Consider the following 24,739-nt stretch of genomic DNA (forward strand, 5'->3'; position numbering starts at 1 on the left):
CATGTCATCTTCCGAGGTGACAGAACGGCAAGCTCGTATGAAAAATCCTGTCTCAAACTACTTTTGTTGGTGTTTGTTGCTTTGCGGCCTTTGCCTTCCCCACGGCTAAGACCGTTGGCGCTTAGTTGGATTCCTTTAAAAAAATATTTGATAAAAGCAAAATGTTATTCGCATTTTTACTATAATTTTTGTTATATTATTATTATATATTGATAGAACAAATGACGAAAATGCAATTAATAAAAAAAATAAAGTGCCATTAACGTATCCCTCGATAAATTCATGGCTAATTTTTCATGTAGAATATGTTTCAAATTTTTTGTTACCACCCAAGCATAATGATTTAAGCGTGCCAAGTAGCAGCAGTCTACCAAGCAAAGTAGTGAACAACTCATCCGATAGTCTGAATTACTCTCTAATACTCTACTCAATGAGGGGGGGAAATAATGCTTTGGGCCATTTAAGGGCCCATCCATAAATTCTATCGCCGTCACAATTCGAAGTGGATTGGACTTGAGGAAGGACAGAGATGCCAAGGACAATCTTGTACTCCACATTGAAACGGTAGTAGACTGAATACATTCGTTGAAATAACGGAAAGAGATACCAAGGACGATTTGACAGAACAAGAGCAAAAGAAATTAATATTGACTTGAGCATTAGCAGATTGAATTAACATTTTGCACCGCCATGTCAGTTTACTGAGGGTTTGGTGGGCGGCTGTTTGCAGCAGAGACTCTAGAACCCCATTCGAGCAGTTCTTTGCTCGTGTCATCCTTGTGAACAATCACCTCAATGAAGCACAAACAATCTTTCTTTGCACCAGTTGCAGTTTCAATAGCCTCTATGAGTTCCTCTTCACATCGGACCTACAAGTTCGAAGCCAAAGAAATTTGTGAGGACGACATTTGAAGAGCGTTTGAATTTGGCAAAAAATCAGAAGATGGTGTAGAAATGTTTAGCTGGATTGCACTCACCTTGGTTGTCCAGCATTTTCCCTCTCCATTGTGGATTGCATCAACCAACCCAGTATAATTCCAATTCTTGATAACATTATAAGGTCCATCGTGGATCTCAACTTCAATAGTGTAACCGCCATTGTTAATGAGGAAGATGATAGTCCTCTGACCACATCGTACCATTGTTGACACATCCTGTGCGGTTACCTGCAAGCATTTATTCTGTAATGAGGCACCAGAGCCATATTGCCACCTTTAATTACGTGGCCTAATTTAATGTCTTGACAAGTTATCGCCAAAATTCTAGCACAATAAACAGATTTTATGAAGCACCATAGTTGACAATGTTCACATCGAATCCAAAACTCCACCCTCATACTTACTGTCAAGAAATCTATGCATACCTGAAAGCTACCATCCCCAATACAAGCTATCACACGCTTTTGTTGCGCTGCTTGAGCATATCCAAGAGTCGCTCCCACTGACCAGCCGATGGATCCATATTGCATTTGGAACTCGTAACTGCAAAACCATATACCAGGAAGATTAAATATCAATTCCAGTACAATCAGACACGGAACATGCCTTGTTTCAAGCAAATGCTCACCCGCATCCCTCAGGCAATTTCAGCTTCTGGCAATTGAACCAGGAGTCCCCTGTCTCAGCAATTACCGCTGTATCGCCTGACATCATGTTCTGAATGTGCTGGAACAGAACATTAACCCTCAATGCCTCCTTAGGCTGACATTTCAGAGGATGTCCTTCTGGAACATAAATCCGCTCGTAATTCTCATAAGCAGTTGTGTTGCGCTTTAGCTTCTTGGCCAGCTCCCTCAGGAAATCCTTCATCAGAACACACCCAAAAGCAGGGCCGTTAGCAATGGTGACACGATCGGGCTGCACTATGATAGCTTTCTCTTTCTTCAGAAGCAGGGAGTAGCCAACAGAGCTGTAGTCATTGAATATGGGTCCAGCAAATATGTAAGCATCGGCTGACTCCACAATTTCAGCACAAAACGCGGTACTCACGGCGCCCCAGTAAGTACCAATGAAATGTGAATGCTGTTCAGGAACTAGCCCTTTGGCCGATGGCATCACTGCAAGGGCATATCCAGAAGCATCTGCCAATTCAACAAACGCCTCACATGCCTTTGCAACGCGCAGCTTGGGGCCTCCCACCATCACTGGCTTCACGGCCTTGTTCAAGAACTCTGCTGCTGCTTCCACTGCAGCCTCCAATCCCTTCTGATTACTCAATCTACATCAAAGAAAATAAAATCAAATGCAAATTCCACATGATAACTGGACTATCTATCCACATGCACATGAGCAGGCATCAGGAGAAACTCACTCTATCTGTCTCCATCTTTTCCAGAAATTAAATTCTCAAATAGACTCATTTTCCACAGCATAAAGCACCAAAAAAGAAAGGAAATAAAGAAAAATAAAATGTCGCCCAGAGTTTGACAGACATGCCCTGAAAAACATGTAAGCATCTAGTGTTTATTAGTTTATAAATTCCTGTGTGCATCAACAAAGACAAACCCCACTAAAAGTCATAAAAATATGCTTCGCAGCCCATGCAGTGGTTTATACATTATAGTATTAGTATTTCACGGTCCACGTATACCACACCCACATCTTAGCAGTAAATATAGATCTAATGATTATTAATTAACTACAATCCTGTACATGATCTGAAGATTTTATCTACGTACTTCCATACGAGAAAAGTCATACCACCAGTCTCGTCTCCAGGTCTCACACAACAAATGTTAGAAGATTATTTGTTTTGTCAAATATAGTAAGAGGAGTCGGGCAAAAGCAAGCTTACTTGGGAGAGAGTGAAAACGGAACTGGTTCGCGGCTAAAGGTTGGGTGTGGAATTGCAGGCAAATTACAACTGATGCTGATATACACCGGTTTACTCTCCTTCAATGCCGTCGATATTGCCGTATCTATAGCCTCATGCGCATCCTCCAAATTATTCACGACAGCCTAAAATTAAAAAATTTACAAACCAAAATACAAATAAGGAAAAATGCTCGAGCTCGTTAAATTCAGGAGTACCAATAGTAAAAACACGACAATGATGGATTAGACCTGGTAGCAAGTGACCGTTTGAAAGCAACGAAGTTCCTGGCTGAAATCGGGCAATCCGATGGTGTGATGGAGGATCCGGTTGGTTCCGTAGTCATTGGAGTTAGGACCGCCAACGATGCATATTACTGGAAGGTTCTCGCTGTAGGCACCGGCTATGGCGTTGAGTATGCTCAAGCCGCCGACGGTGAAGGTGACAACGCAGGCCCCGACTCCGCGGCACCTGGCGTAGCCGTCAGCCGCATAGCCGGCGTTGAGTTCGTTGCAGCAGCCTACGAGATTGAGGCCCGGTTCAGTCAAGAGGTGGTCGAGGAGTGTGAGGTTAAAGTCGCCGGGAACGGAGAAGACGTCATTTACGCCGACCTGGACGAGACGGCGAGCGAGGTGGCGTCCGAGAGTGGAGTCAGCAGAGTTGAAAGAAATGGGAGATTGGTGGATGGTGACGGCGCCATTGGTGGGGAGACTACCGACGTCGTTGCTGAGTGGCTTACACGTGTCCAGTGCTCCGATCCTAGTGTCCATGTTTGCGACGGTGAGACGAGGACGGCGACGTCTAAGATGTCGGTTGTAGATGCAAGTAAAGAGTAGCGGAAGGAAAAAATGAGAAAGTTCGAGAAAGTTGGGGTGAAAAGAAGGAATTCCAGTCCGTTGAGCTATTAGTATTATATTTACCTTTGCTCCCTTTTTTTTTTTTTTTGGGTGGGTTCAATAAGGAAGGAAATTTTTTGCCTTGAGGAGCAGGTCTCGGCCTTTCGTTCTTTTGGAATGGGTGTTGATCGGTGAATGAATGTGGGAGCGCAAATATATATATGCGCGCGGTTGGCTGGTTGGTCTCAGTTCTCAAGCCCATAAGGGTTGTTTTGGCAGAAAGAAAAACAAACGGAGGAAACCGGAAACCAGGGGCGGTCTCACACAAAGGGTGCCTGATTTTTTTGCCATGGCGGTGTGGATCGGGTTGAGGCACGCCGCACTTGGTTTAGCGTAGCAGCTGAATCCTAATTTTCTTTTCTTTTTTTTTATCTCTCTTTTGGTAAGGACAATAAAAAAAAAGGCTCAGCAAAACATGATTAGTGCATCCTTCTGTCATTTTCAGTATTAACCTATCAGGCTTGCGATTTACTCAATTAAACTCCACTCATTTACACAGTTATATTCACTAATCAACTGGGATCTCAAATTCTCTGCCCCCTTTTACCGGGTTGATAAAGACTGAGTTCGATGCCCCGTTGGTTTCCCCTCGCTGTTCCCTAGTATCACTATCACCAATCCCAAACGAAAAAAAAAAAAAAAAAATAGTGAGACTGTTGCATTAATTCTAATCTCAAATTACCCGCAGGACATGATAAGATAAGTTCGTCTATATAAGTTAGTGATCAAATTTTGATGGAAATTGATTTTAAAGAGTGGCTATGTATGAAATATTGAGCAACATATTAATTTGTGGTCAAAATATCGAACGAATGTATGTCGAGTTTATGGTTCATGTGCATGTACCGTACACAAGAAAAAATAAATTGAATTGTACGATTACAATTTTCACTCATATTAAAATAATAATAATAATAATGTATGTATCGTGCACGTCAGAAATCTCTAGTATGGGAGGCTTTTTTCTTTTTTTCCGTAAAAAAAAATAAAAATTCTCTTCTATGTTAAGTAAACAATAAAATTGAGCACTAGAGTACAAATTTTTTTTTTCCTTTGCAGCAAGGCAATCGATACTCACAAGAACTGCATTTTCCGGTCGTATCACACGTTTCCTTCCAAAAAAAAAAAAGGGGGTCGTGTCACACGAATAGCCTACATTATAAACAGAAACACTTGCCGGCGTTGAATGACCGGACCACAGATGTCTAAAGCATTCCAAATGCCTGTGGAAGGTTTGACTGATTGGATTTGAAATTTGGATCCTCGTCCGTCGGAGCTGATTCGATGCTTAATTGCTGACTCACCCAACCCTCCTCCCTCCCCAAGGTCTAAGTTCATCGAAGATTTGAAAATGGGCTCTTCATCAATGACGTCTTAACTACGCTGCCATTCCAAAATCCATTTGCCATTTTCCTCTTGTTTTCTTTTCTGTTCGACGGGAAGGCCAATTTAACTTCTTTTTCCTATTGATGGCTAGTATTAGATGGACCTTTAATTTTATAGTAAATGATTAGCGAATTTTCGAAAAGGGCACTTTTTTCTTTTTGATATAAACTACGAGTATCCCAAGTCAGTGGGATCAAAACGGGGTATGCTTTATTTTGTATAATTCGTTGCAAAAATATTATACAAGTCTGTGTGTGTATTGTCTCTTTTATCCAATTAATGAATGAGTGCGTTAGAAACATCAATGATATAAAACCTGTGATTATTATTATTAATATTTTTGGTTCAATGGAAACTCAAAGACCTATAAAGAGGAGTAAAATAAGAAACACTCATTGATTAATGTCCTTACCAGTGTGAGGTCTGGGGCACAAAGTAGTGATTAATTAGTGAAGTTTGTTAACATTAGATACTGTGTGAACGAAGGGATGGGTTGAATGATATAAAACAATGAGCGTAAATAATATGTTTCAAACTCGAGACCGAATCTTAAATAAAGATTGCAATAGTAGATATGTAGAATATCGTGACACAGCTACTAAGCAATAGTTCCGTGATAGTGATCACAAATAAAGATTGCAATACTTTTTTTTTTGAAAAAAAAAAATGTAGAATGCAATACTTTTTTTTTTCAAAAAAAAAATAAAGATTGCAATACTAGATATGTAGAATGTCATGATAGAACTACTAGACAATAGTAGCTTATGTCGTTGTCAATGATCATAAATAATGATTGACAGTCATACTTCGGAAAAAATCAAATACTCCTAACTGTCTTGGAAAAAAAAATACAATAACTCTCTTGACATTCATACTTTGGAAAAAATCAAATAATCGGGTAATTACAATGATCATAATATATTCATATTATCGAGGCACACAATCTTCAAATTTTTAATCGATATTGCACCCATCCTATGCTTTTTACCATTGGTAATTCTAAAGGTTCATAATTGACCTTTCCCAAAAAAAAAAAAAAAAAAAAAAGATCAAAACTGAAGAATAGTTTGTCCCATAGTTATTAAATTCTGGTCGAAATTCGACTCAGAGAAGTGATCGAGTCACTGGATTACGGTTCAACTACAAGTTGAGCGAGTCATCGAGTAATCGATTTCAACTATGAATTGAGCAGTTCAATTGCAGGTTATACAATAGTTATATTCTATAATATAAAAATATATTTTAAATTATAAAAATAATAATAAAATTTTAAGCCAATGGTTCAATCGACAATTTTTTCTTGATTCATCGATTTAACCATCGAATCATTAACTAATCAATGAGTTTCTTGCTTGCTTAGTCTAATTAGCAATCCAATCCACTTCTATAACGGGTTTATCGGGTTGGCCGATTTGACTGCCGAATCTAGTTTTGTAACTACAGTTTGTCCAATCGTTGTGACTGTTAGGCCCATAGAAGACAACGGTCAACGCGTCAAATACTAGAGAATTGCCTTGGTCTTAGACCAGTCACACGAAAGTTGCAAAATTCCAATTGCATCTGACTACCAATTTCCGGTACTACTATAATTTATGCAAAGACTGGTTTCAGCGGCGCGTATGCTGGTTTTTGATCGTTCCAGAGCGTATCATGCTGTGGTTGCTTGCGACTTTTGAATTTTGATTATCAGTGGTCTTCTTAAAAAAAAAAAAAAAAGTGTGTAGATTTAATAAGTTTCATCCGGGGGGATGAAATAGGTACGGCTCGAAGCGCTGCTTTTACTTTAGCCATGTTGTATAATTTAATGAGTAATATTTCCAAGTGACATGGGTGTCGTGTGTTGTCATACATTACTCTTCATCACCTTATTAATTCATCCTTCTTTTTTTTTTGGTAATAAATATTAATTCATCCTTCATCGCACCCCATGTGGATCCACAAGACCCACACCTATCGCCTATCGGGCCTAGCCGGTCAAGAAATTGCTTCCATTACGAAAAGAATCGCCAATGTTTTAAAATCCGGACCGTCAATTGAACCGGTGAGATGAAAGGGTCGAAGTTGAATCGATCGGACTGGTTCAACCTCTGTTCAATGAAATTTTTTTAAAATAATTTATATAAATATAGATATGCACAAAATAAGGCATGCAATGGACTAATTTAAAACTTTATATGATGAAAAGTTCACTATTTTTGAATAATTTGGATTTTCAAAAATAAATTTTTTAAATTATAAGTTAAAACAAATAAATTTCATCTCAATTTCAATTATATCTACCAAAAAAATCTTAAATCCAACCCAAAAATATCACAATATTTTGAAATTATACAAAATTCACGTCTATGAGAATTTGACATTGTGAACTTAAATTTTAATTTACGTCTTTGAGATTTAAAGATTGTAATTTAAAAAAGAAAGTTTGGAGTTCGAAAGAAGTTAAGAGAATTGAAAATAGAAATGCAAACTTGATAAGAAACAAAAAAATGAGATAAAAGTGAGTGGTTGTGGCATTAAATAATTTGGGTTAAAGAAAAATAATTCTTTTTTAACTTTTTTCAATTTAATGGACAAAAACAAAATTAAAAGATAGAAGAAAACATCAATAAATTAAAACTAATGAGGTTTGATTAAAAATGGAGTCACAAAAGAAAAGATGAGAGAGAAAGAAAGAGTTGAAGATTAATAAGAAAAAATCATGACAGGATGAGGTTTTGTAAGAAAAATGGAAAAATGAAATATAGATGTTTGTTTTATATAAATAAGTTATCAAAAAAAACAAATAAAATGTGATGGTGCAATGGTTACTACATTGGTCTTCTATTGCAAAGTCTTGAGTTCGAATCTTGATAGAAGCATTTTGCAAAAAGTTAAAAAAAAGAAAAAAAAAAGAAGGAAACTCAAAAACCGGTTCAACACGGTTCACCGGTTTTCACGGTTTTGACCTATTCTCTAGCAAAGTCAATCAAAGCATAGAACCGGACCGGTGCCATGGCCGGTTCGCGGTTCAACCGGTCGAACCGGCCGGCCCGGTCCGATTTTCAAAACATTGAGAATCGCATGCTTTTTTCCCCGCACCCAAAACTCCTTTTGAGTCCGAAAATTCATCAGGATACACGTTATGGTCTCGATCATATTAGTACGACTTTCTGTCCGTAATTTTTTGTTTATCGAGAATGTTTACCCCAGATTGACTGGGCCGTAGGGGATTAATCAGATCCCGTAAGGATTGATCCGGACACCCTCGTGTCAAAAAAAAAAAAAAAAGAATGTTTACCCTAGATTGCCATTTCCTCGAGAGTATACCTGGCAATTGAGCGGGTTGGACGGATTTTGGACGGGTTAATATTGGGTTTTCATTTAAATGGGTTACACCTAACCTGCTCAACTTTAGATTGAGTTAATTTTGGGTTGGGTCATATTGGGTCATCTCAAACCCATGATCCAATATATTAATTTAATATATTTTGATACATAAATTCTCTCAAATATATTTTCACGTACAAAAAAAAATTTTAAGTGAATACCCAACACAAATACCCAAATCGCCCAAAAAAAGATTTTATGCTAATATTTTTACAAAGAAAGTATGGTAATTTTGGATTTATGTAGTTTTTACATATTGAGAATACGGTTTATAAAAAAAAAAATATTTTAGCATGAATGAGTTATGTGGTAGTTATTAAGCACCGAGGGCACGAGTAGTTGTAAGTTGACATTAACGTCTCAAAATTAATTTCGAATTTAATAATGTTCAAATTCTTCATACTGCACATTTTGATGACGATAATATGAATGAAAAAAAGTCGCATTCGAACTCACATTGTCACTATGAATCTGGCAATTATTCTAACACATCTGGCCTTTTCCATATCTAGGGTGATACCCTATTAAGTATGTAACCAAGGAATTAAAAATAGGCCAAGTAAAAAAATTTTAACTTGCTTGGCGAATTATGTTATAATCACAAAAGATGTTTATAGCAAAAAATAATAAAAAAAAGTCTACAGTTGATGCTTTTGAGTAACTATTCACCCTTTTAAGATTGTGTTGATTATTCACTTGATTCAATTAGCATAAGTTGGATAATGAATGCCTAACACAAATATCCAAACCGCCAAAAATATATGTGAATTTTTATTACCCAACCCAAAATTAACCCAATACCCAACTTACCCAACCCAACCTCTCAAATTAGTGGGTGGATTGGGTGGATTATTGGGTTTTGGGCATAATTGCCAGGTCTACTCGAGAGATAAGAAAATTTCACTTGTGTTAGACAGACACTGGGTAAGGACAGCAAGACAAAGTCCATGCCTTTAACACGCCTCCTGTTAGAAGGAATGCAAAATGGAGGTAATCACCACCACACTCGTACAGAAGTAAGTCAGGGATCTGGCATATATTCAAAGACATTGATTTAGAATTTGCCTATCCAGAGCTAAAATTACATTTCAGCAATAGGACTAACAGTTACGAGGGTCTAAAAAGCTCAGAGCACAAACCCTTACATTTTCTGTATATCAGTGAAATTGAACTTCTCTCACAGGTGTGTTTTGTGCTCTTCATTTTTACATCTTCACAATGGGGGGAAGATAGAGGAGAGCAGCAAAATGGCAGAATACCCACTATGTCGGATCACCAATCGATGAAGCACCAACTCTTCCTATATATACACGGTAGTCCTTTGAAAAATTATCCAATTTCACCCTAAAAAGCTCTTACTATTTTAATGTGGGCTTTTGTCTAATTTTTGTGAACTGTACATCCCCATTTAATACAGAACTGATGAACTTCTCTGCCTCCTCTGTTGTCAAGCCACTTTGTAGAGTTGCAAACTTCCCTTTCCGTGACTTGTAGGCCACAAGAAGCTGGTCAACGGATTTAAATCCAGATTTATCTAAAGCGGTTAGAAAGGATTGCTGCTTTGCAGCATCCAGAAGGGCATAGGAAACTGAATCCCTTGAGCCAAATGCTACATTTCGCCGTCTTGATAGTGATTTCTGAGACACCTGAAAATCCAAAGAAGCAAAAAAGAGGAAAACGTTAAATTTAACTGAATGCTCATCATTTGGACAAGTTTGCCAGAAAGAAGGTAGACTGAATAGAAAAGAAAAATAGAAGTAACAATGACATTGTCAATCTAAATCGTTAATGTGATTACACGGGTTAAACAGTACTAAAACTAGAAATCAAACTCCAGAAGTAAACTATTTGCAGGTATAAGCTATATCCACCACACCTGAAGTCCAACTAAACCCCATCCCTGAGGTATTTATGTTAGTACATCTGTCGATGATTAACACTTGACAACCAGGCTCTTCCTGGATATCTATCTTATTCATACTTCAAATAATTTCCAACTAAGTCTTTGTTCATGTCACAAATAATTAGTTTAATCATCTATAATGTGAGGCATGTTCATCTCCTTCAGTCAACAACACCCAATCTCCTATTACATTTCACAATTTCATAACAAATTGGTTTGTCATGTCTAGCTATAATGTTTACGATGAGCAGACATTCGTAAACTCCACTGAGTACTATTTTTTATGCTTGTCAACAAATTCAGAACACTTACCATTCGCAAAATATGTTCCAGATTGTCCCTTGCCTTGGATGACCTAAAAGCTCCAATAATGCAAACAGGAGTTTCCTGCCCACATATATCACCAAAATTATATGGTGTAAGCAAGGGGATCTTTCCATCGTCTGGTTTTGTCCCATCCTTTTTACTCTTTGCTGTAGCTGCCTTCTCATTCATTTTCTCAAACTTGTCCAGCAAAGCACTTAAATCTTGTATTGCTGATTCCAAGTCCTTTACAGAAATGCCAGTTTTCAAATTATGCTTCTCTCCATTTGATAGCCAACCAACTATGGCAGGAAGAGCGTCGACACCTAGCCTTCTGACCATTGGATCTGAAACATCATGTACCTATGAATAAGCCAAAGTAGCTGTTACATCTTTCTAAAATATAGCCCAAAACACACACACACACACACACACACTTTATGACTAGAGAAACTATTAAGCCATAATAGGAAGTTCAACAACAGCCTAGCTGGAACTACCTCAGCATCACAGAAGACAAAGGATTTGTGATACAAGCCACTCAAAACACGCCAGATAACAGGAGTGTCTCTCTTCGTTGAGAGAAGCATAACTTTTGGTAGAACTCCAACGGTCTCAGAAGCAAAATCAAAGTGATCCAGGTTGACACGTTTCGAGAATTTAGGCAAATGATCCTGGCAAAAACTTTTCAAATTCTTTGCATCCAAATCATTATTATACTCCACCAGAGTACCACTTTCACTTGATTTGTAAGAATAAACAAGCAGCCTTGGTGTACGGTGAGGGTGTATACCAAGTTCCTTGCAGAAAGATGTTTCAGTATCACAATTGACACTTCCAACCTGCAGGTGTAAGGTCATATTCATTAGAAATATTGCAAAATCAGCATCAATGAAAAATGACAAAACAACATAATAAGGAAGTACCTTCAGTGCTCCCTTTAGAGAGGCTGCCACCTCGCCTATCACAGATTCATAGTATTGCATCCCCCTTGAAGTGGATTTATATGATAGCAAAAGCCAGGTAATTCCTTTATCAGATATTTCTTTCTGGTAAACTAGTGAGTTCACAGGTGGAATGCTTTTAGGGGTACTTCCAGCTCCACCATATTGGGACCTGCCTGAACCACCAAAACCTCCAAAATGGTTCCCACCTCTATCACCCCCAAAGAAATTAGAGAAAATATCATCTAAACCAAAACCAAATGAGCTCTGGCTGCTTGGACCACCAAAAGAAAATGAAAATGATTTTGATCCTCCTTGTCCACCCATATTTTGCCAATCACCAGGCCTGAATGTAAAACCACTCTGCCCTGGTCCACCACTTGTGAAGTAGGTATATCCACCATGCTGTCCAGAATTGCCAGGATCAAATCCAGAAGAGCCCTTCTCATCTCCATAGAGATCATAGTTTTTCCTTTTCTCCTCGTCAGACAAAATATCATAAGCTGACAACAGTAAAAAGATATTTCCAGTGAAAGAGTTAGTAAGCAAAGCAATCTAAGCTCCAGATGATTGCTAGAAAAATTACATGCCCTCCTCCACCAAATGCTCGATTTATAAACCACTTTAATTGGAGAAGAATGCATGCAATCAAACAAAAGAAAGGATGCCATGTTATAAATTTGATGTCTCCTTCAATAGACAAATATAAAGCTGCTTGCGCGGGGGGGTGTGGGCCGGGGGGGCAACCATTTGGCTACATAGAAAGGAGGAGGAGAACAGCAGGAGAGGAATGGAAAGAAAAGAAGTGCCATTATACCATTATTAATCTCTGCAAACTTCTCCTGTGCACCCTTGTTTTTGTTCTTATCCGGATGATATTGAAGAGAAAGCCTGCAAAAGAAGACATGACAACATTAGTGGGAAAATGCAACATAGAAACCCAAAACGAAAGGCTTTACTAACAGAAGTAGCCGACAGATCATCGGTCTGCTAAGAAAATCAGTTCAGTATCATTCAGCCAAGCATCATCATGAGTCATGAAGGTTTGGAATACTGTCATCAATTCAGTGTGCATGTATGCTGGTCACAAAAGAAGATCACTGCCCATGCATGCCCAACCACTGTCCACGACCAATGCCGTTGTCAGCATGTCCAATGAGGGCACCATATAAATGTTGTTTACTATCAAATTAGACCAGTAACAAGCTATGACAAGGCAAAGCCGTTGTATACTTATATCTGCAAGAGGCAATCCCTATACCCATCCTCCACCCCTATACCCACTCTCCACACCCTGAATCAAAAAAGAAAACAAAAAAACCTTCCAGGATCCGGGATCCAAGATTGGCTCACAAATGTACACCATACTTCCTGGATTTATTAGGATCGTGCCAAAAGCTTGAACAAGCTTTCAAGAAGAAATCCAGGCAGAATTACATAGTATCAATGTGCATTACACCTCCTCATATACCATAAAATTAGACCATAACATGGCAAAAAAGTAAAGATTACAAAATCACAACAGTAGCATGACAGTGAAGAGTAGCCAGTCTTCATTCACAGGTATAAAACCATAAATTAAGAACCAAGGAATGAAAGAGCATGACACATGAGGAAGGAGCTTTTATATGTGACATACTTGTGAAAAGCCTTTTGAATCTCACGTTGACTTGCGCTGCGATCCACCCCAAGTACCTAGTAGAAAGCATACAACATGTAAGTGACAATGTGACGTAAGGAATAAGCCGGATACTAGTACCCAGGATGCAATGACACCAAGAAATTACTATCTTCAAAGCAACCAGATGTTCTGAACAGCAATACGTATCCTTATCCAAGCAAAACACAAAGTTCACTGAATGCTAATCTGGGCTTGACTAAAATCTGTAACTCCCACATTGACTACTATCTTAACTCTCCGAGTGACAACCCAACTAGGCCCTCTCTCCCTCCCAGTCGGGCGTTCTTGCTACGCTTACCAATGCTAACAAAATACGAATATCAAAATCATATAAATCCTATATTGTCCTTCTGTCCAAAAGGGCAAAAAAAAAAAAAAAACTCCACAGAAAGGAAGATAAATCGAGAGCAATACCTAGAACTGTAAATGTAAACATGGTTTAACACTAGATTACAAAATTTTAATACATAAGCTCCAGCAGACAAAAAAATTGCAAAACCAAGAGAGTGAGAGACGAAGTTACCTTGTAGGGGTCGAGGGTTTTTGATTCTACGGCAAAGAGAAAGATTGAGACAGAGACAATAATCGGCATGGCTAATGAGGCCTTCATGGCTGGATGCTTATTTGCCTAGCTGCGATATTTGGGAACGATCGAATTCTGTCTGGCCGAGATTTGAATAACGATGCGTTTCAGAAGCAACGGAGGTGAGAATTGGAGAGCAACTCCCATTTAATTGATTTCGCGGGATTCGTTTTCCAGACGGTTCGGCCGTTGGATACACGTGGCCTCTTTTAAGGGATCCACGACGTTTAACCAATAAGGTGTTAGAGTTCTTGATTTGTGTAGGACCGACCGACTTAGGCTTTTGTCCATCAACCCGCGTACACGCTCTCACGTGCTCGAAGGAAGGAGCTGCATTGCTTAAATTGCATGACTTTCCATAAAAAAAAAAAGGGATTAACAAATAAGAACACTTTGTCCCCCTCAATAAAAATAATAGGCACCTTGCCAACTTGATTTTATCCCATCCTTTGCACGAGAATAGAGAAGAGCTTCGTAACATGTCTAATTTAACAACAGTTTGAAACCTGGCCATTATAGTCCATTTACCACAACCTTAAATTCCAAAATTTTCTAGTAAACTATTGACAAATGAGAGTATAACAATTTTGAATACAATTTTTGTTTTGTTTTGAAATTGCTAATATGGATGGAGTAGCATATGAAATCTTCAAAAATCTAACACATGAATTATACCTCCATTTCTTGCCTTCTGTACGTCTAGCTAGTTTCTCTATAAAATCACACTACATATTTATACAACATTTTTTGAAATATATATATATATATATATATAATTGGAGTGTCTCGAAGTAAACTGAAATTTCATAACAACGAAAAAAAAGAAGACAAATTTAAAAAAACTTGCAAACACCTCCCCCTTCCTTTAGACAACATCATACTACGATCAAATTGAATAATCCATACATTGCAAACTCTTTAAACACAACACTTAAAGCAAATTACAAAATTCTCCTATTTTGTATAGTTCTTATGATGCTACTCTTAAGATTTATTGTTCATCTTATAAATTGAAAGAGTATTGATGTCACTTCACACTGCCCAAGGACAATTTCAATATGATCGAGTAAACATACATTTATACCAAACAAATTATAAATCATATGACATCTAACAACGCTACAAGAAATTTAGGCTTTTCATGGCTCTTCAGATTAATGCAAGTCACATAGAACTTATTTTTCATGACATGAAATTCATGGATATAGCAGTAAGTTAGTTTTAAGTCACAAAATGCATGATTTTAAGTCACCAATAATATAAATGACATTCATTCAAGAGTCACGATCATTCTTGTGACTTGTAAATTAGGGTCACCGTTTACGTACTCGCAAGATCAATTGTGACCATGTAAATGGTGATCATAATTTACAAGTCACAATATTAAATGTAACTCATAAATGAATGTCATTTCTATGACTTAAAAATCATACTTTTTGTGACTATCTCTAGTTTCACATCCTAAGAAATAAGTTTTTTGTGCCTTGCAATTCTTCGACAAGTCACAAGAAGTCTAAAATTAAGGTAGTGTAAATTCTAAGTTCGTAAGCCAATACAGGCTTAAATTTGCCCTTAAAGGAAAAAAATAAATAAAAATATGTCAAATTATAGATTTTAAAGTTACGTTGAGTATCATTTCCAATGTTAAGTGGTTAACAAGAGAACCTCACATATCTACCAACTAGATAAGAGAACAACTCAAGTTCTCCATTGATGCCAAGTGTCAAGGTCTCATTTGAGGAAACAAATTTCATTTCTTTATTTTGGACATTAAAGAGAGGGAAATGTCTATTTGAGCCTTGGTATTCAAATTCAAAGACTTAATAGTTCCTTACTATTTAGGGGCTAATTGGTAACAATGGTTTAATTATTTTCATTTGTTCCTTTTGTTTGGTTTTTAATTGGTCAGAAAGGTCAATTGAATCTTTTTAGGGTAAACAACAAAAAAGCCCCCTGTGGTTAGGCAATCATACATAAAAACCCCTTGTGGTTTCATATCATACCAGTCGATACCCCGTGGTTTGAATTAACCTGAAAAGTGGACGGAAATCGTCAAATATTCGGCGTGTGTCTTAAACGAACTGCAAAGGCGCGTGCATATGCGAAAAACAGATTTCCACCACAAACTTTCACCTGATATGCCTATTTTAGCCTTCACTCTTTAATAATAAGAGACCAGCTTCCGTTTCTTCTGAGTCTTCATTCAATCTGTTTCCAGATTATTCATTAACTACTGTAGACACCAAATTTTTAGTGTATTTTTATTTACTGTTATTTTTATTTTTCATGCTAGTTTTTATTTACTTTTAGTCTTTTATTTTTGTTTTAAGTCATTTTAGCATAGAATTTATTTTTAAAAAAAAAAAAAAGAGGGAAACCCGCAAGCGGGTTTCAGGCTATTTAACAAATTACTTAAAAAAAAAAAATTTTTTTTACATGCAAGCTGCGTTGAGTTGCACATGCCCATCGGAGGGCCCTAGGATGCCCAGCAAACCTCCCCTCTCATCCTCACCCTTCAGGTGAGGGTTTGAGAGTATGTGTTTGATATAAATAGAACAGAAACGCAGTTTTTAGTCATTTTACATAAGGGGGAAACCCGCAAGCGGGTTTCAGGCAGGCTATTTAACAAATTACTTAAAAAAAAAAAAAATTTACATGCAAGCTGCGTTCTTCAAAAGGGTATTTTCGTCTATTCACTCAGCTCCGTCTGTTTTGCAGATTTCTGTCCACTTTTCAGGTTAATTCAAACCACGGGGTATCGACTGGTATGATATCAAACCACAGGGGGCTTTTATGTATGATTGCTTAACCACAGGGGGCTTTTTTGTTGTTTACCCATCTTTTTATGAAAACTAGCTCTTTAAATAGTTGCTAACTATTTAGGGCTATTTTTGTACATTTCAAATTATTTCTTTTACAATTTCCTGGTCAAATGCAAATAGTTGTGGACTATTTATGGGCTCCTTTTACCACATGGGTTGTTTTTGAATTATTGATTGGAATTAAAATATTGCTGTGTCATGCCCCTTAGAACTGGTTGCTCTGTCATGTAAGTTAGTCAACACCACCTAAGGGTCTTATTAGTCAGTGAAGTGAAGTTCCTTTCCCTTTCTTTCCATCGGATAGGTAGCTAGAACTTGCTTCCCCTTTCTAATTGTCTTTCCTGCAAAATCTTCACTTTTCTACCAATTCTTCCAACAACTAATTGTCTTTCTTTTTTATTGCAGCCCAGAAAATCCTCGACATGCACGTGAAGTTTTCTTTTGCCCGAAAATTCAGCTCAGTTAAATTTCTCTTCCCCCAAAATCTATCATCCTGCAAAATCTTTAGTTTTCTACCAATCGTCCAACAACTAATTGTACTTTCTTTCGATTGCCACCGAAAAAATCCTCCACATGCATCTGAAGTTTTCTTTTGTCCTGGAAATCGGCTCACTGAAATTTCTTTTCCCCCAAAATCTGCTCACTTTAGGGATTTAGGGATGACTGCTGTACCGAGTTATCATCTATGGTACAGCTTCCAAAACTTACTATTGCCAGCCTTATATATACTTCTGTTTCCGAGTTTTGCCAGCATTCAGCCGAGCAAAGAAAACATAGGTACGCTTCTATATTCTCTCCTCCTATTTTGACTGGAATTTTTTTTTAATGTTCCTACCTTCTGTTTGTATTGTCTTCCGTTAATTAAAGGCTGTTATGTGTTTGATGTTATGCATAAAAGAATATAATTATGATGATAATTCTTTGGATTAACTTATCTTTGTTTTTTCTTCTATTTTTTAATTTCAAGGGTTACCCAACTTTTAAGAGGTGCCCTACTGTGAAGGCTGAAACTGGGTGAAAGAGTCCAAATATCTGCGGATCCCCAAGAATGTAGTGGATGGAATACAAGCAGCATAACGCAACAGATGCATTAGCAAGGTTAGCTGTGTATTTCCTAGCAAAGTGGGAGTTGCATAAATAATCACAAAAGATGTTTATAGCAAAAAATAATAAAAAAAAGTCTACAGTTGATGCTTTTGAGTAACTATTCACCCTTTTAAGATTGTGTTGATTATTCACTTGATTCAATTAGCATAAGTTGGATAATGAATGCCTAACACAAATATCCAAACCGCCAAAAATATATGTGAATTTTTATTACCCAACCCAAAATTAACCCAATACCCAACTTACCCAACCCAACCTCTCAAATTAGTGGGTGGATTGGGTGGATTATTGGGTTTTGGGCATAATTGCCAGGTCTACTCGAGAGATAAGAAAATTTCACTTGTGTTAGACAGACACTGGGTAAGGACAGCAAGACAAAGTCCATGCCTTTAACACGCCTCCTGTTAGAAGGAATGCAAAATGGAGGTAATCACCACCACACTCGTACAGAAGTAAGTCAGGGATCTGGCATATATTCAAAGACATTGATTTAGAATTTGCCTATCCAGAGCTAAAATTACATTTCAGCAATAGGACTAACAGTTACGAGGGTCTAAAAAGCTCAGAGCACAAACCCTTACATTTTCTGTATATCAGTGAAATTGAACTTCTCTCACAGGTGTGTTTTGTGCTCTTCATTTTTACATCTTCACAATGGGGGGAAGATAGAGGAGAGCAGCAAAATGGCAGAATACCCACTATGTCGGATCACCAATCGATGAAGCACCAACTCTTCCTATATATACACGGTAGTCCTTTGAAAAATTATCCAATTTCACCCTAAAAAGCTCTTACTATTTTAATGTGGGCTTTTGTCTAATTTTTGTGAACTGTACATCCCCATTTAATACAGAACTGATGAACTTCTCTGCCTCCTCTGTTGTCAAGCCACTTTGTAGAGTTGCAAACTTCCCTTTCCGTGACTTGTAGGCCACAAGAAGCTGGTCAACGGATTTAAATCCAGATTTATCTAAAGCGGTTAGAAAGGATTGCTGCTTTGCAGCATCCAGAAGGGCATAGGAAACTGAATCCCTTGAGCCAAATGCTACATTTCGCCGTCTTGATAGTGATTTCTGAGACACCTGAAAATCCAAAGAAGCAAAAAAGAGGAAAACGTTAAATTTAACTGAATGCTCATCATTTGGACAAGTTTGCCAGAAAGAAGGTAGACTGAATAGAAAAGAAAAATAGAAGTAACAATGACATTGTCAATCTAAATCGTTAATGTGATTACACGGGTTAAACAGTACTAAAACTAGAAATCAAACTCCAGAAGTAAACTATTTGCAGGTATAAGCTATATCCACCACACCTGAAGTCCAACTAAACCCCATCCCTGAGGTATTTATGTTAGTACATCTGTCGATGATTAACACTTGACAACCAGGCTCTTCCTGGATATCTATCTTATTCATACTTCAAATAATTTCCAACTAAGTCTTTGTTCATGTCACAAATAATTAGTTTAATCATCTATAATGTGAGGCATGTTCATCTCCTTCAGTCAACAACACCCAATCTCCTATTACATTTCACAATTTCATAACAAATTGGTTTGTCATGTCTAGCTATAATGTTTACGATGAGCAGACATTCGTAAACTCCACTGAGTACTATTTTTTATGCTTGTCAACAAATTCAGAACACTTACCATTCGCAAAATATGTTCCAGATTGTCCCTTGCCTTGGATGACCTAAAAGCTCCAATAATGCAAACAGGAGTTTCCTGCCCACATATATCACCAAAATTATATGGTGTAAGCAAGGGGATCTTTCCATCGTCTGGTTTTGTCCCATCCTTTTTACTCTTTGCTGTAGCTGCCTTCTCATTCATTTTCTCAAACTTGTCCAGCAAAGCACTTAAATCTTGTATTGCTGATTCCAAGTCCTTTACAGAAATGCCAGTTTTCAAATTATGCTTCTCTCCATTTGATAGCCAACCAACTATGGCAGGAAGAGCGTCGACACCTAGCCTTCTGACCATTGGATCTGAAACATCATGTACCTATGAATAAGCCAAAGTAGCTGTTACATCTTTCTAAAATATAGCCCAAAACACACACACACACACACACACACTTTATGACTAGAGAAACTATTAAGCCATAATAGGAAGTTCAACAACAGCCTAGCTGGAACTACCTCAGCATCACAGAAGACAAAGGATTTGTGATACAAGCCACTCAAAACACGCCAGATAACAGGAGTGTCTCTCTTCGTTGAGAGAAGCATAACTTTTGGTAGAACTCCAACGGTCTCAGAAGCAAAATCAAAGTGATCCAGGTTGACACGTTTCGAGAATTTAGGCAAATGATCCTGGCAAAAACTTTTCAAATTCTTTGCATCCAAATCATTATTATACTCCACCAGAGTACCACTTTCACTTGATTTGTAAGAATAAACAAGCAGCCTTGGTGTACGGTGAGGGTGTATACCAAGTTCCTTGCAGAAAGATGTTTCAGTATCACAATTGACACTTCCAACCTGCAGGTGTAAGGTCATATTCATTAGAAATATTGCAAAATCAGCATCAATGAAAAATGACAAAACAACATAATAAGGAAGTACCTTCAGTGCTCCCTTTAGAGAGGCTGCCACCTCGCCTATCACAGATTCATAGTATTGCATCCCCCTTGAAGTGGATTTATATGATAGCAAAAGCCAGGTAATTCCTTTATCAGATATTTCTTTCTGGTAAACTAGTGAGTTCACAGGTGGAATGCTTTTAGGGGTACTTCCAGCTCCACCATATTGGGACCTGCCTGAACCACCAAAACCTCCAAAATGGTTCCCACCTCTATCACCCCCAAAGAAATTAGAGAAAATATCATCTAAACCAAAACCAAATGAGCTCTGGCTGCTTGGACCACCAAAAGAAAATGAAAATGATTTTGATCCTCCTTGTCCACCCATATTTTGCCAATCACCAGGCCTGAATGTAAAACCACTCTGCCCTGGTCCACCACTTGTGAAGTAGGTATATCCACCATGCTGTCCAGAATTGCCAGGATCAAATCCAGAAGAGCCCTTCTCATCTCCATAGAGATCATAGTTTTTCCTTTTCTCCTCGTCAGACAAAATATCATAAGCTGACAACAGTAAAAAGATATTTCCAGTGAAAGAGTTAGTAAGCAAAGCAATCTAAGCTCCAGATGATTGCTAGAAAAATTACATGCCCTCCTCCACCAAATGCTCGATTTATAAACCACTTTAATTGGAGAAGAATGCATGCAATCAAACAAAAGAAAGGATGCCATGTTATAAATTTGATGTCTCCTTCAATAGACAAATATAAAGCTGCTTGCGCGGGGGGGTGTGGGCCGGGGGGGCAACCATTTGGCTACATAGAAAGGAGGAGGAGAACAGCAGGAGAGGAATGGAAAGAAAAGAAGTGCCATTATACCATTATTAATCTCTGCAAACTTCTCCTGTGCACCCTTGTTTTTGTTCTTATCCGGATGATATTGAAGAGAAAGCCTGCAAAAGAAGACATGACAACATTAGTGGGAAAATGCAACATAGAAACCCAAAACGAAAGGCTTTACTAACAGAAGTAGCCGACAGATCATCGGTCTGCTAAGAAAATCAGTTCAGTATCATTCAGCCAAGCATCATCATGAGTCATGAAGGTTTGGAATACTGTCATCAATTCAGTGTGCATGTATGCTGGTCACAAAAGAAGATCACTGCCCATGCATGCCCAACCACTGTCCACGACCAATGCCGTTGTCAGCATGTCCAATGAGGGCACCATATAAATGTTGTTTACTATCAAATTAGACCAGTAACAAGCTATGACAAGGCAAAGCCGTTGTATACTTATATCTGCAAGAGGCAATCCCTATACCCATCCTCCACCCCTATACCCACTCTCCACACCCTGAATCAAAAAAGAAAACAAAAAAACCTTCCAGGATCCGGGATCCAAGATTGGCTCACAAATGTACACCATACTTCCTGGATTTATTAGGATCGTGCCAAAAGCTTGAACAAGCTTTCAAGAAGAAATCCAGGCAGAATTACATAGTATCAATGTGCATTACACCTCCTCATATACCATAAAATTAGACCATAACATGGCAAAAAAGTAAAGATTACAAAATCACAACAGTAGCATGACAGTGAAGAGTAGCCAGTCTTCATTCACAGGTATAAAACCATAAATTAAGAACCAAGGAATGAAAGAGCATGACACATGAGGAAGGAGCTTTTATATGTGACATACTTGTGAAAAGCCTTTTGAATCTCACGTTGACTTGCGCTGCGATCCACCCCAAGTACCTAGTAGAAAGCATACAACATGTAAGTGACAATGTGACGTAAGGAATAAGCCGGATACTAGTACCCAGGATGCAATGACACCAAGAAATTACTATCTTCAAAGCAACCAGATGTTCTGAACAGCAATACGTATCCTTATCCAAGCAAAACACAAAGTTCACTGAATGCTAATCTGGGCTTGACTAAAATCTGTAACTCCCACATTGACTACTATCTTAACTCTCCGAGTGACAACCCAACTAGGCCCTCTCTCCCTCCCAGTCGGGCGTTCTTGCTACGCTTACCAATGCTAACAAAATACGAATATCAAAATCATATAAATCCTATATTGTCCTTCTGTCCAAAAGGGCAAAAAAAAAAAAAAAACTCCACAGAAAGGAAGATAAATCGAGAGCAATACCTAGAACTGTAAATGTAAACATGGTTTAACACTAGATTACAAAATTTTAATACATAAGCTCCAGCAGACAAAAAAATTGCAAAACCAAGAGAGTGAGAGACGAAGTTACCTTGTAGGGGTCGAGGGTTTTTGATTCTACGGCAAAGAGAAAGATTGAGACAGAGACAATAATCGGCATGGCTAATGAGGCCTTCATGGCTGGATGCTTATTTGCCTAGCTGCGATATTTGGGAACGATCGAATTCTGTCTGGCCGAGATTTGAATAACGATGCGTTTCAGAAGCAACGGAGGTGAGAATTGGAGAGCAACTCCCATTTAATTGATTTCGCGGGATTCGTTTTCCAGACGGTTCGGCCGTTGGATACACGTGGCCTCTTTTAAGGGATCCACGACGTTTAACCAATAAGGTGTTAGAGTTCTTGATTTGTGTAGGACCGACCGACTTAGGCTTTTGTCCATCAACCCGCGTACACGCTCTCACGTGCTCGAAGGAAGGAGCTGCATTGCTTAAATTGCATGACTTTCCATAAAAAAAAAAAGGGATTAACAAATAAGAACACTTTGTCCCCCTCAATAAAAATAATAGGCACCTTGCCAACTTGATTTTATCCCATCCTTTGCACGAGAATAGAGAAGAGCTTCGTAACATGTCTAATTTAACAACAGTTTGAAACCTGGCCATTATAGTCCATTTACCACAACCTTAAATTCCAAAATTTTCTAGTAAACTATTGACAAATGAGAGTATAACAATTTTGAATACAATTTTTGTTTTGTTTTGAAATTGCTAATATGGATGGAGTAGCATATGAAATCTTCAAAAATCTAACACATGAATTATACCTCCATTTCTTGCCTTCTGTACGTCTAGCTAGTTTCTCTATAAAATCACACTACATATTTATACAACATTTTTTGAAATATATATATATATATATATATAATTGGAGTGTCTCGAAGTAAACTGAAATTTCATAACAACGAAAAAAAAGAAGACAAATTTAAAAAAACTTGCAAACACCTCCCCCTTCCTTTAGACAACATCATACTACGATCAAATTGAATAATCCATACATTGCAAACTCTTTAAACACAACACTTAAAGCAAATTACAAAATTCTCCTATTTTGTATAGTTCTTATGATGCTACTCTTAAGATTTATTGTTCATCTTATAAATTGAAAGAGTATTGATGTCACTTCACACTGCCCAAGGACAATTTCAATATGATCGAGTAAACATACATTTATACCAAACAAATTATAAATCATATGACATCTAACAACGCTACAAGAAATTTAGGCTTTTCATGGCTCTTCAGATTAATGCAAGTCACATAGAACTTATTTTTCATGACATGAAATTCATGGATATAGCAGTAAGTTAGTTTTAAGTCACAAAATGCATGATTTTAAGTCACCAATAATATAAATGACATTCATTCAAGAGTCACGATCATTCTTGTGACTTGTAAATTAGGGTCACCGTTTACGTACTCGCAAGATCAATTGTGACCATGTAAATGGTGATCATAATTTACAAGTCACAATATTAAATGTAACTCATAAATGAATGTCATTTCTATGACTTAAAAATCATACTTTTTGTGACTATCTCTAGTTTCACATCCTAAGAAATAAGTTTTTTGTGCCTTGCAATTCTTCGACAAGTCACAAGAAGTCTAAAATTAAGGTAGTGTAAATTCTAAGTTCGTAAGCCAATACAGGCTTAAATTTGCCCTTAAAGGAAAAAAATAAATAAAAATATGTCAAATTATAGATTTTAAAGTTACGTTGAGTATCATTTCCAATGTTAAGTGGTTAACAAGAGAACCTCACATATCTACCAACTAGATAAGAGAACAACTCAAGTTCTCCATTGATGCCAAGTGTCAAGGTCTCATTTGAGGAAACAAATTTCATTTCTTTATTTTGGACATTAAAGAGAGGGAAATGTCTATTTGAGCCTTGGTATTCAAATTCAAAGACTTAATAGTTCCTTACTATTTAGGGGCTAATTGGTAACAATGGTTTAATTATTTTCATTTGTTCCTTTTGTTTGGTTTTTAATTGGTCAGAAAGGTCAATTGAATCTTTTTAGGGTAAACAACAAAAAAGCCCCCTGTGGTTAGGCAATCATACATAAAAACCCCTTGTGGTTTCATATCATACCAGTCGATACCCCGTGGTTTGAATTAACCTGAAAAGTGGACGGAAATCGTCAAATATTCGGCGTGTGTCTTAAACGAACTGCAA

The 24,739-nt window shown here is 37.6% G+C and overlaps 3 protein-coding genes and 1 long non-coding RNA gene across 4 annotated transcripts; 1 reads left to right on the top strand and 3 right to left on the bottom strand.

The window, feature by feature from the left end:
- Positions 1-431: 431 nt before the first annotated feature.
- On the bottom strand, positions 432-3,837 carry LOC113694903 (pyruvate decarboxylase 1). Its single transcript, XM_027213809.2, has 6 exons — positions 3,063-3,837; positions 2,794-2,957; positions 1,567-2,217; positions 1,364-1,481; positions 978-1,166; positions 432-869 (listed from the first exon to the last, which is right to left on the bottom strand). Exons 1-6 carry the CDS (start codon positions 3,579-3,581, stop codon positions 699-701), a joined length of 1,812 nt encoding a protein of 603 aa, XP_027069610.1. The 5' UTR covers positions 3,582-3,837; the 3' UTR covers positions 432-698.
- A 5,631-nt stretch (positions 3,838-9,468) lies between these two features.
- On the bottom strand, positions 9,469-14,150 carry LOC113697320 (dnaJ protein ERDJ3A-like). Its single transcript, XM_027216900.2, has 7 exons — positions 13,814-14,150; positions 13,249-13,304; positions 12,427-12,500; positions 11,592-12,112; positions 11,166-11,507; positions 10,675-11,028; positions 9,469-10,105 (listed from the first exon to the last, which is right to left on the bottom strand). Exons 1-7 carry the CDS (start codon positions 13,898-13,900, stop codon positions 9,818-9,820), a joined length of 1,722 nt encoding a protein of 573 aa, XP_027072701.1. The 5' UTR covers positions 13,901-14,150; the 3' UTR covers positions 9,469-9,817.
- A 2,838-nt stretch (positions 14,151-16,988) lies between these two features.
- Positions 16,989-17,844, top strand: LOC140009251 (uncharacterized). The gene is made up of 2 exons (XR_011816627.1): positions 16,989-17,472; positions 17,663-17,844. It is a non-coding gene; the product is annotated as an uncharacterized lncRNA (long non-coding RNA).
- Positions 17,845-18,247: 403 nt separating this feature from the next.
- LOC140009250 (dnaJ protein ERDJ3A-like) lies at positions 18,248-22,929 on the bottom strand. The gene is made up of 7 exons (XM_072054211.1): positions 22,593-22,929; positions 22,028-22,083; positions 21,206-21,279; positions 20,371-20,891; positions 19,945-20,286; positions 19,454-19,807; positions 18,248-18,884 (listed from the first exon to the last, which is right to left on the bottom strand). The coding sequence occupies exons 1-7, from the start codon at positions 22,677-22,679 to the stop codon at positions 18,597-18,599; spliced, it is 1,722 nt and encodes a 573-aa protein (XP_071910312.1). The 5' UTR covers positions 22,680-22,929; the 3' UTR covers positions 18,248-18,596.
- Positions 22,930-24,739: the final 1,810 nt, after the last annotated feature.

Source organism: Coffea arabica, chromosome 6e, assembly GCF_036785885.1.
Source record: "Coffea arabica cultivar ET-39 chromosome 6e, Coffea Arabica ET-39 HiFi, whole genome shotgun sequence".
NCBI lineage: Eukaryota > Viridiplantae > Streptophyta > Magnoliopsida > Gentianales > Rubiaceae > Coffea > Coffea arabica.

What these genes read in the sequence shown, in the direction of transcription:
- LOC113694903 (XM_027213809.2), bottom strand. Translation starts at nt 3,581, where the DNA reads ATGGACACTAGGATCGGAGCACTGGACACGTGTAAGCCACTCAGCAAC. An exon ending in AAACGGTCACTTGCTACCAG is followed by an intron (nt 2,958 to 3,062) that starts GTCTAATCCATC and finishes TTTTAATTTTAG; the next exon opens with GCTGTCGTGAATAATTTGGA. An exon ending in GAAAATGCTGGACAACCAAG is followed by an intron (nt 870 to 977) that starts GTGAGTGCAATC and finishes TCGAACTTGTAG; the next exon opens with GTCCGATGTGAAGAGGAACT.
- LOC113697320 (XM_027216900.2), bottom strand. Translation starts at nt 13,900, where the DNA reads ATGAAGGCCTCATTAGCCATGCCGATTATTGTCTCTGTCTCAATCTTT. An exon ending in CTCTAAAGGGAGCACTGAAG is followed by an intron (nt 11,508 to 11,591) that starts GTACTTCCTTAT and finishes TTACACCTGCAG; the next exon opens with GTTGGAAGTGTCAATTGTGA. An exon ending in TGGAACATATTTTGCGAATG is followed by an intron (nt 10,106 to 10,674) that starts GTAAGTGTTCTG and finishes TTGGATTTTCAG; the next exon opens with GTGTCTCAGAAATCACTATC.
- LOC140009250 (XM_072054211.1), bottom strand. Translation starts at nt 22,679, where the DNA reads ATGAAGGCCTCATTAGCCATGCCGATTATTGTCTCTGTCTCAATCTTT. An exon ending in AAACCCTCGACCCCTACAAG is followed by an intron (nt 22,084 to 22,592) that starts GTAACTTCGTCT and finishes GCTTTCTACTAG; the next exon opens with GTACTTGGGGTGGATCGCAG. An exon ending in CTCTAAAGGGAGCACTGAAG is followed by an intron (nt 20,287 to 20,370) that starts GTACTTCCTTAT and finishes TTACACCTGCAG; the next exon opens with GTTGGAAGTGTCAATTGTGA.